Source organism: Octopus bimaculoides, chromosome 4, assembly GCF_001194135.2.
Source record: "Octopus bimaculoides isolate UCB-OBI-ISO-001 chromosome 4, ASM119413v2, whole genome shotgun sequence".
NCBI classification, from domain to species: Eukaryota; Metazoa; Mollusca; class Cephalopoda; order Octopoda; family Octopodidae; genus Octopus; species Octopus bimaculoides.
Genome location: NC_068984.1, coordinates 19,465,062 through 19,477,249, shown reverse-complemented (window position 1 = coordinate 19,477,249; position 12,188 = coordinate 19,465,062). Strand labels below are relative to the sequence as shown.

The following is a 12,188-nucleotide window of genomic DNA, read 5'->3' as shown; positions in this document are numbered from 1 at the left end:
AGATTGTTTATTATTATTATTATTATTATTATTATTATTATTATTATTATTATTATTATTATCATTATCATTATTATTATTATCATTATCATTATTATTATTATTATTATCATTATCATTATTATTATTATTATTATTATTATTATTATCATTATTATTATTATTATTATTATTATTATTATTAGGGCGGCAAGCTGGCAGAATTGTTAGCACACTGGGTGAAATGCTTAATGGTATTTTGCCCATCGGTATGTTCTGAGTTCAAATTCCACTGAGGTCGACTTTCATCCTTTCGGGGTTGATAAATTAAGTACCAGTGAAACACTAGAGTTGATGTAATCAACTAGTCCCCTCCTCCTGAATTTCAGGCCTTGCGCCTTTAGTAGAAAGGGTTATTATTATTATTATTATTCAGTAGTTTTATTTTTATAACGTGCTTTCACTTCACTACCGAGCGCAGCTCTGTGTGCCTTGGGTATGTGCTGTGGTTTGCTGTGATGCTCTTATGTTTACTGTATTGAAAGCGTTTTGCGTAGGAAGTGTGCAGTGCCCAGTAGTGCAATTTTCTGTATGTTACATATATTTGTAAGTCCTGGTGTTTTTGTTATGTATTTGTCTGAATATTTTTTTATTATTATTATTATCATCATCGTCATCATCATTATTATTATTATCATTTTTGTCTTTTTGTTCTTTTAAGGCAGCAATCTGACAGAATCATTAACATACTGAGCTAAATATTTAGTAGCATTTTGCCTGTCTTTATGTTTTGTGTTCAAATTCTGACAAAGTCAATTTTATCTTTCATCCTTTCGAGGTCAATAAAATAAGTACCAGTTGAGCACTGGGTTTGATTAAATTAACTTACTATCCCCCTCCCAACTTGCTGGTGCTGTGATAAAATTTGAAACCATTATTATTATTATTATTATTATTATTATTATTATTATTATTTTCATATACACACAACAGATTAGACTGTTGGAAAACAAAAAAATCTTAACGTTGGGCTACAGCAAATAATCTTAAATGCCAAGAACCCTCCTAAGTATCCTAGCTGTCCCTATTAATACTGTTTTCTGGAGCTGTACTAAACTGGGTTTTATGCCTATTTCCTCTATCCATCTGTTCAGATCTTTAGGAATAGTTCCCAATGCACCTATAACTACCTATAACATTTTACCCACACTTTCCATAGTCTCTGTAATTTAATGGCTAGGTCCTAGTACTTTGCTATTTTTTCTATACTTTTCATAATAATGTTGTCATCATTTAGGATGGTAAAGTCAATTATCTGGCACTTTCTATTCTCTTTATCTACTACTACCAAATCAGGCCTTCCAGCTTCTGTTACTCTGTACAACATCTTGTATTTCTTACTTTCTTGTATTTTACTAGGTTCATGTTCATACTATTTGTCAGTATGTCCAAATCCTAGCTCTCTACATATTATTATTATTATTATTATTATCATTATTATTATTATTATTATTATTATTATTATTATCTCCACCTTAGCAAAAGCGGAGATATTGTTTTCAGTCATGTTTATTTGTTTGTCCCAGGACAAGACATCTTAAGAACTGCTGGATGGATTCAGATGAAACTTTCAGGGATGTTTGGCCTCGTGACTAGCACAAACTGATTAGATTTTGGGATTGACCTAGGACCAGACAAGGATTCTGGATTATTTTTCCGTTTTTTTTTTACTTAATTTTTGAGAGCAGTCGGGTTCATTTTTAGTATTCTCATTTGTGAGAGCAGTTGAGTTTATTTCAGATATTCTCATTTTAAAAATCATTTCTGGCTAATTGTTGAGAGGATGTTGGTGTTGCCTTGGCAGAGGCTTGCACTCTCTGAGTGCTCTTGTTATCATTATTTTCATTAGCATCTTCTTTCAACTCTGTTTGTATTTCTTGCCAAGTGTCTTCCTGACACCTAGGGCAGAGAAACATGCTGTATACATTGGTAGGCCATTAAAACAAACACACCAGATTGTTCATTTACAGAGTCATGTGATAGAGAAAAAGAGAAAGACAGAGAGTAAAAGGAAAAAATAAAAAATAGGAAAGTAAACAAATAGGCACAGGAGTGGTTGTGTGGTAAGTAGCTTGCTTACCAACCACATAGTTCTGGGTTCAGTCCCACTGCGTGGCACCTTGGGCAAGTGTCTTCTACTATAGTCTCGGGCCGACCAAAGCTTTGTGAGTGGATTTGGTAGATGGAAGCTGAAAGGAGCCCATCGTATATATGTATATATATATATATGTATGTGTGTGTATATGTTGCGTATCTGTGTTTGTCCCCCCAACATCGCTTGACAACTGATGCTGGTGTGTTTAGCAGTTTGGCAAAAGAGACTGATAGAATAAGTACTAAGCTTACAAAGAATAAGTCCTGAGGTCGATTTGATTCGACTAAAGGTGGTGCTCCAGCATGGCCACAGTCAAATGACTGAAACAAGTAAAAAAAAAAATTAAATAAAGAGGTAAAAAGGAAAGAAAATTCACAGCAACAATGCTCTTCTCAATACGTGATGTATCATTATCATTATTATCGTTATTATTATTATTATTATTATTATTATTATTATTATTATCATTATTATTTATTTATTTTTGACATTGCTTATTTTGTCTAAATTATGCTTTGATAAACAGATTCTCAAGAGTGAAGTTGAAGAGAAATCAAAATCCCTTGATGATTTGAAGCATCTCTATGGGCGGCTCACAGAGCATAACTCACAACTAAGTGACCCGATTATTCAAGCAATCCAAGAAGACTGGGAAGAAACTTTGAGCCACATTGGAAATGTCTTAGAAGCTAAAGAATGTGAGAAACATGACCGGAAAACTTTCCTTGAACATCAGATGGAAATTGATAGAGACTTGGCTAATTATGCTCAAGAATTAGAAAGGATTGAATTGGAAGAAACTCCAAAGGCTGTTGAAGATAAAATTACAGTAAGTGTACTTTTTCTTTTACGTTTTTTTTTTATTTTGTCTTTTTATATTTTATTTGTTTTTTGATTCTTCATTTTATTATTGGAAAGAATATTGGAAAAATAGGCAGATTTGTTTTCTGTAAATATGAAAAGGTCAGTTATGAATTTACCATTCATTCTTCATGCAAGATGATGCTATATTGATTTGGTACACCATATGATGTTGTACAGACATAAAATGACTAGGTGGATGTATATATATATATATATACATACGCACACACACACACACATTCATACATATATACACACACGTATATTAATATGTCAATATACATTCATATATTCGATACCTTGTGTATACAATGGATATACAACTGCAGTTGTTATGTTTAAAGCTCCATGTAGATTATCATATTCCAGTCTGCTTCCAGTATAGTGGTTAAGTAACTACTATATTTAGTAGTATTACTAGTTATGAAATGAAGACCAAATGCCGGAGGAATTTAAGTTTATATCATCAGTTTATATTATTAGTTCCTGCATATGTTTCACCATTATGGTTGTTTGGAACCCTGTTTTGGGTGTCTCTGTAACTTAATGCAATAAAGTGTTCCTTGATGATCCATTCTAGTTAAGCATTCATTTGTATTTGGAACACCCAAAAGCAGCAGGATTCCAAGCAGCTGTAATAGTGAAACATATGTAGGAATTAATAATATAAACTTGTGTTTATCTTAATTTCTCCTATATTCATGAGGAATTTAGTTCGCTGGTGATCTAAATGAATAGGTTCGGTAAAAGAGACCGATAGGATAAGTACTAGGCTCACAAAGAGTAAGTCCTGGGGTCGATTTGTTCGACTAAAGGTGGTGCTCCAGCATGGCCGCAGTCAAATGGCTGAAGCAAATAAAATAAAGTAAAAAAGGAATATATATATGTATATACACATACATATATATATATATATATATATATATATATATATATATATATATATATACACTCTCTGAGTGGTTGGCGTTAGGAAGGGCATCCAGCTGTAGAAACTCTGCCAAATTAGATTGGAGCCTGGTGTAGCCATCCGGTTGCACCAGTCCTCAGTCAAATCGTCCAACCCATGCTAGCATGGAAAGCGGACGTTAAACGATGATGATGATGATGATGATGATGATCTTAATGTGAGAGTTGTAAAGTATATTCAAGTGCATTTTACATAGTACAAATACAATCTAATATAGAATAAATATGTTTGTTAGAGCGGCCCAGCATGAAGCAAAACTCAGAGTACACTCTTAACTTTTGATGTAATAAACACGCACACATATGCGTGTACGCACACACATACACACACACACATGCATACATACAAACATACATACATACATACATACAAAATACACTGACAAGCACAAAACTTTTAAGGATGAGTATCACTGGCCTGAGAGAAATGGTCAGTATAGTGTTTCTAACGCAAAGAATGGTCAACGTGTGTGAAAGATGGAACAAGAAGTATTTAAGTAACTGGCCATCAAAGATATTGGCTAGCATCAGCTTCTCTGATATGGCCACATCATGTGAATATACCATACATGCTAAAATGATTTAATGGAAGGAAAGTGGGAGTTAGAGTTAAAGACAGGCCAATGAAAACCTGTTAAGAACTGTTTACTGAGACTTTAGTGCAGATAATAATCTAGATTAGAAATAATCAAATATATTAAGTGTAAGTTCATTGAGTAAAATTTCTGCTCTGTCTTGTGTATTAAGAGAAATTGCAAAAATTTATTGGTCGGTTTGATGTAAATTTAAATGTATGTGAGGCTCATCTTGGTTAGTTCATGCATGCTGATGTTTTTTTTATATTTGTATAATATATTATCAATATTCCTTTATTCACTCAATGTTCCTCATTCCTTAATTCTGCTGTTCATCAAAAATAAGTTTTCTTTTTATATCCATTAGCAAATTAGAAATTCACAACATCTCGAAAAAATGGGGTTATATCAAAATGGAATTTTTTTATTTTCTATCTTATCTATTTATTTTTGCATTAATGTAATCGTCAGCATCAAAGAATCACAGAACAAGAAAGTAAGCTTTTGGCAAGCCAAGTGTGTAGCCTTGGTTTTTATTACTTGTTGTAGCTATTTCACTTTACTTATGGTGTTATCAATGTCAGGAATATTTCCCTATTCTGCAATGTAAATAGCACTAATTATCCATTAACGGCTTCATCTGATTGTAGAATGTCAAGCCATTGAGACTATTTATCACACTTGAGGAAATAAATAAAGTATTGAATTATGGACATAAGATTGTTTAAAAATGACAAGAATTGTATTCACAATTTCTTCACACTGTCCGATATTTGTTCATATTATCACTTGTGGCAGTCTTGAAGACTTGAAAGAGACTAGCTTGATGTAGCTGAATAGAAGATCTATAGGAAGGTGTTTATGTAATACTCTGTTGGTTTAAAGCTAACAATACACAGATAATGTACATTATTACTGTAGGAGACATTTACTTGGAAGCTCATTCACTTATTTAACTTCTTCAAGACACCTAAGCCACTCACCAAATACTTGATGTTAGTTACAGAATGTTACATGACAAATTACTTGCTCTCAAGTGGAATATATATATCCTGCTTTTTAGAATTCAATGAAAGGTATTACAGCTGCTATTGTTGTTGAATATAGCCAGAATTCTAAACTATCATTTAATGTTATTTAACTACAAATATACAATACCTAGACAAAATGTCGGTCTTCTTGGATGTAAATTATGTGAGCTGGCTATCTTGTTGATATAAATTTAAATCTATATCATGTCTTTATAGATATATAATCTATCAAAGAGTTTTAGTCCTTTGACTTGAGCTTAAAATCTAATTGCAGTTATTTTTGCTTTTTGTTTCATTGAGGTTCATAAAAAAACATACACTTCATTGATTTAATTTATCTTGTTCCTTCACCTACAAATATATGTTTGTTATAAATCAAAAGAAATTGTTATCATTCGTGTTGATGGCCGAGTGTTGAAACATTAAACTGCAGTCCCTGTAACCTTAACATAATACTGAAAATGGTGAATAAAAAGAACATGTACATTGAAAATATATGGCTTCAACACCTACCTCCAGGTGACCAGGGACTCCAATTACACTCTTCTAAATTTAGTCTCTATATCATTGTTTGGTAAAAGTAGCAAGAATTATTGGAATACATGTTCAACATAGCTGTATAAGCCATCAATGTGCTGCCATTGAATGAAAGCATGCAGATCAGTTTTCTCACTCTGCACACATCTTGATCAAGCCCTGTTGATAGCACTGTCATATGTACAGAGTTTATTCTGAATCAAAAATGGCTAGGAATTTCTTGAAATTGCTAAAAGAACAGGCTGAAAGTAGTCTGGAATAATATGTTCATCTAACCTTTGTCAATGTCTAGATTCTCTCCAAGAATGTCTTAACTCCTGGTCACAACTAAACATTTATAGATTGCAGTGGTTGATATACTACTACTGATTAGTAGAAAACTGAAAGTAACTGATAGCATTCCAAATAATGATAATCTTCTGCCAGTTGCCATAGTCTACTTTTTTTCAATAAATTTGTGTTTGTAGTATGAGGCATATTCAATGGTTCCTTACTTAAGCCTTTCCCTCCCTATGGAGCATAAGCCATCAATGACTATTGTCCTCTGTTCTTGGTTTTTGGGTGGTCTTTTCTGCTTCTCTGAGGGATGGCCTTGTTCTCTCAAGTTTTGAATTATCATCAATGCTTCTGTAACTTCACTTTTTTCAATGTAGAAACACTGCCCTACACGAATCCATTTTTATCTCTGGAAGGTGTTGTGTTATTAATCTTATCTCCATCCTTTCTTCAGTCTGGTATGAGAGGCCCTTAGTAGGAACTCATGCTCGGCTGGTGCAGCTCTCTGGAGTCATTGATGCACACAGCCATTGCACGTTTTAGCAAGGACCAGACCTTGTGATAGCTCTTTGATAGTAAAAGAATATATATGCAAGAACACAAACTTTTGTAATCAATACTTCACATGGAAAAGATAGCACATACTTCCAGAGTTGGTGATGTAAAGTATTTGAGAATAACAGTTGGGTGAGTTCTTAGGCTGATAGTCTACTAGCCAAAGGGTAGACAGTTTGTATTCTGTTTCTAACACTTTACCTAATTCTTTGATAAAGACATTAATGTCTCTGTGACTCAACTTGCTTAGCTGTAAATAGGTACCATTGGCAAGTACAATTCAATAGTGAAATAAGAAATCAAGCAGTGAAGTGGGATGGTGGGAGGAACTATATAATTGATAGATTTACTTTTTTGCTATTTTGCAAGGTTGCACAAAAAAAAATCTTCCCATGGAGACCCACTCCAGCGCATCTTCCTGTGAATTACTTCACGAAGACGAAATCTATTATGCTGCCAGCCCCTACACCTACCTAATCAATTATTGATAGATTATTTGCTGAATTGATGATTTCAGTGTCACACCTTGAAATACATTGTTTGTGGATTCACCTTAAGTAAATAATGGCATCAAGTCATTCCTTTGTATTAAAAAAAAAAACCCCCAAAACAACAACAATAATAATAATAATAATAATAATAATAATAATAATAATAATAATAATAACAATAAAGAATGATAAAAAGATAAGATGGAAATAGTGATTGCATTCTTAGAAGAATTGTGACGATTGTGTCGATTCAAATCTAAACTCTGACATTATGTTATGTCCTTAGGTAAAGCACATCATTCACTTTATGAATATAGGAAAACATATTAAAGTGAAATAAGAAAAGAGATTGATTTTATAGATTCCTCTCCATTTTATTTTATTTTATTTTATTCTTTTTTTTTTTTCTGTTGTTGTGTATATCTAATTTATTCCAAATCCTCTTCTGTCTTTCATTCTTTTATCCCATCTTACTTTTATTCAGTTTTCTTAATGGAATTGTGAAATATTAAATTTCTGATATTTATTGTCTATTACTTGTGTATGGACGTGTGCGCATGTGTGTGTGAGAGAGAGATTGTGTGTATGCGTGTGTGTGTTTGTGTGTCTGTATGTATATTTAAAATGATATTAATATGCAAACTTATTCTTCACCAGTTATTCAACTCTTGTTACATTATTTGCCTAAACAATTTCTCTGAAAATTTTTGTAGATTGTGCATATATTTGTTTGTTTGTCTATTCGTTTTACATCTGGTTTTTTTTTACTACTAGCATAGGTTAGATGAATACATATTATCAAAGCAATGGTTAACAGCCAGCTGCCCTTTGTGCTACTAATCTTTGTGTTTTTCAAGTAAGGGAGTTTTTATTCCATCCCTCTTTAAAAGTGCAGAGCTACAGGATAATTTGATGACAGGGAAATGGCAACAGAGAATACTGTCTGGTAGTTCTGTGTTTTCAAAGATGTGGTGGAATTGAAATTACTTTATTTATAAAATGGGTAGACTTAGCAAAATGGAGGACATTTAACCGTAAAACACTGCCTCAACAATATTTATTCACTTAATGCTGCCATAGGAAAATAGACATAAACAAAATGAATAAATGAGCATGTGCATATTTGTACACACACACACACACACATACACACACACACATGCATATACATATATTAAATTATATGAGTATGGGGATTTACATTCAGGACTTTGAGTCTCTGTGTGAACAATTCAATGAACATTGCACATCTTTAGCTGGTGCAAGCATGGCACATGTACTACCAGTGATTACAAAACACAAAAAACAAAAACAGGTACCATTGGTGAGCATAAAAAAATACTCCTTGGACATTAATTAGTTAGATCATTCAACAGAAACAACTCTTTATATATATATATATATATATATATATATATATGCCACTGGCACGGGTGCAAGTATTGCGTAACTGGCACCTATGCTTGTGGCATGTAAAAAGTACCCCTTGAACTTTGGGCCTCATGGAGGCAGCGACAAGTGACTGAGACCTTTGGCAATATTCCAAGCTTGAGAAGACCTGTCGAGCCAAGTGAGATCATAGTTGTGGCTGATGCTGGTGTTTTGTCACTGGCACATAAAAAGCACCCACTACACTCTTAGAGTGGTTGGCGTTAGGAAGGACATCTGGCTGTAGAAACCATGCCAAATCAGATTGGAGCCTGGTGCACCTCCCCAGCTTACCAGTTTTCAGTCAAACTGTCAGAATGGAAAACAGACGTTAAATGATGATGATGATATATATATAGATGCATGTTTGTTATTTCTTTACTGCCCACAAGGGGCTACACACAGAGGGGACAAACAAGGATTAAGTCGATTATATTGACCCCAGTGCGTAACTGGTACTTATTTAATCGACCCTGAAAGGATGAAAGGCAAAGTCGACCTCGGCGTAATTTGAACTCAGAATGTAGCGGCAGATGAAATACTGCTAAGCATTTCGCCTGGCGTGCTAACATTTCTGCCAGCTCGCCGCCTTATACATGCATGTTTGTATGTGTGTGCATGCATGCACACACACACACACACACACACACACACACACATGTAGATACATGCATACTAGTTGAAGTGGCTGTTATAAATCTTACAATATATTTGATTCTACTCTCTGCATTGATTCACCCCATTTGTAGATGTTCTGTTCTTATTCTAAAACTCACTTGAAAATAATAATCTAAATTTAACATTTATGTCTAAACATACATATATATGTATTGTATGTGTGTGTGTAGCATTTATTTAAATGCTACGCACTCTGTCCTTCATAAGTATTGATATTTGCATCAAAATGTCTTGAATTGTGTCTGGAAATCTCTCCTATTAATAGCATATATCATCTGAATAGTTTTCCGTTTGTACATACTCTTATACATAATGACAATTACCATTACATTTTTTTTTTTAAACAAATGATACCTTAATTAATAAGTAATTACCACGAGATATAATTATGAGGTTAGAGTTGGCCATTGCTGAAATTATGCCTTCCTAGTAAGCATCAGAGAAACAATTGCTTCAACACTATTGTTTATGCTTGATGTATGATGTGTTGGATATATATATATGGTGAAACCGCATCAAAAAGCAATGTTAAACCAAAACCAAGTTAGCAGTAAATAAAATTGCTAACACATTTGCAATTCCTCATTTTCAGTCATTTCACATTATTTGTCTTATTAATTTGCTTTGGAAAGACATTAACGTAACAAATTCTCATTTATCCTTTCATAATGTTACCTCATGTCGACATATCTGGTTGTGGTATAAATAGCTGAGAGACAGGTGAGTGTGTATGATGTATATATGTGAATGTGTGTGTTTATGTGTTGTATATGATGTGTGTCGCTGAACCTGCAGGATTGTAAGTATGTATGTAAACAAAGTGTGTATACATGTGAGCATAGTTGTATATATAACCATATTTGTATAACTGATACCAGGCATGTATATATGTGAACTGGCATAGTGGTTAAGAGCGTGGGCTACTAACCCCAAGATTCTTAGTTCGATTCCAGGCAGTGACCTGAATAATAATAATAATAATAATAATAATAACAACAACATCGAAAAATACCTTAGGAATGAGAACCCAGGTTTGAAATATCTGTCATTTCTTCTGTTAACTTTTTGATCTTGGTCAAAGTTTTTCTCATTTGAGAAAAGCTAAATCAAATTTTCTGCTGGGTTTTTCAGTTTGTTTAAAAACCTTTTAGATCTGATGTACTGATTTTCTTTTGCTTTTTCTGACAAATTAACCTTTCCTCATCATATAAGACTTATATCTGATGTCTTTGTGGACAACATTTCTGACTGTTCCTTCTGACACATGGAGATCTTTTGCAATTGACCTCATAGACTCTCTGGGATTGTAATCAATGGTCTGTTGAACTTGCTGGATAAATTCAGGTGTTCTGATGGTTTCAGAGCATTTAGAATGCTTTTTATGCTTTGATACTGGTGATACATTTCCATCATCAGTTTCTAGCTCCTAACAAACTTTGTAGGCAAAAGATCTGTCAACTTTTAAAAATCGAGATATTTCTAAATCGCTATGCTCAGCCTTTATAACCACAATAACAGCATGCTTCTTCATTTCTTGAGTAAGCTGAGGGTCTGCCATCATTATTATTTTCTGAAACAAAGATTATACAAAATTAATCAAAAATGCAGCAATGACCCAAAAGAATGTATGTCCTCAATTACCTTACTCACCCTGTATAAAATCTGTATAACACTTGAAACAATCTATACACATATTTATGTGTATCAGAATAGGCATTCAAAGAATCAGACAGAGATAACATTAAACTCCCACCTGGTGTGTGGCTGTCACAAAAAAGCATGGTTAAGACTAGGATGTAACCTCATCATTGTTCTGAAAATCCCAGAATTGCAATGGTGAAGAGTACATATAAAAATTGACCAGATGAGATAAGTGAAGTAAGAGAATAGATGTTTATTCCATTAGTTGACAGTTGGTTTGCAATGTGTGTTAGTTACATAAGTGTCACTTATGTAACATCATTCATCTCACAAACACAGAGAGACAGACAGACGGACAGACAGACAGACGGACAGACAGACAGACGGACAGACAGACAGACGGACAGACAGACAGACAAAGATGAACAAACTACACTTTTGAACATTTCACGGCACTGCAGGTTAAATCACCAGCCTATGCATGTCAGGCTTCTTTTAGTTACCATCTACTATATTCACTCACAAGGTTTTGATTGACCTGGGAATATAGTAGAAGACACTTGCGTAAGGTGCCATGTGGTGGGACTGAACCTGGAATCATGTGGCTGAGAAGCAAACTTCCCAACCATACTTGTGTAGTTAAGAAGTTTATGTGTGTGTGTGTGTGTTTATATATATATATATATATATATATATATATATACACACACACATTTATACATATACATACACACAAACACACACACAATGTTTACTACACTACCACTGCTTCTAATTCATATTTGAATTTATTCTATATGTATAATATTTTATAATATATATATATATATATATATAACACACACATACATATACATGTGTGCATGTGTGTGTGTGTATGTATATATGTTTATGTATATATATATCTATCTATTTATCTATCTATCTATCTATCTATATATATATATATATATATATATATATTATTAAAAAATAGGGTAAAAAATCATATATTAATTAATATCGATTA

The 12,188-nt window shown here is 33.2% G+C and overlaps 1 protein-coding gene across 10 annotated transcripts in view; it reads left to right on the top strand.

Annotated features, from left to right (window-relative positions):
• LOC106881484 (nesprin-1) overlaps positions 1-12,188 on the top strand; it is an 811,219-nt gene that overhangs the window by 500,803 nt on the left and 298,228 nt on the right. For all 10 annotated transcript variants that reach the window (XM_052966929.1, XM_014931893.2, XM_014931887.2 and 7 more), the window contains one exon: positions 2,661-2,963. In XM_052966929.1, the coding sequence (XP_052822889.1) occupies positions 2,661-2,963 (303 nt within the window). The remainder of the gene's footprint in view (positions 1-2,660; positions 2,964-12,188) is intronic.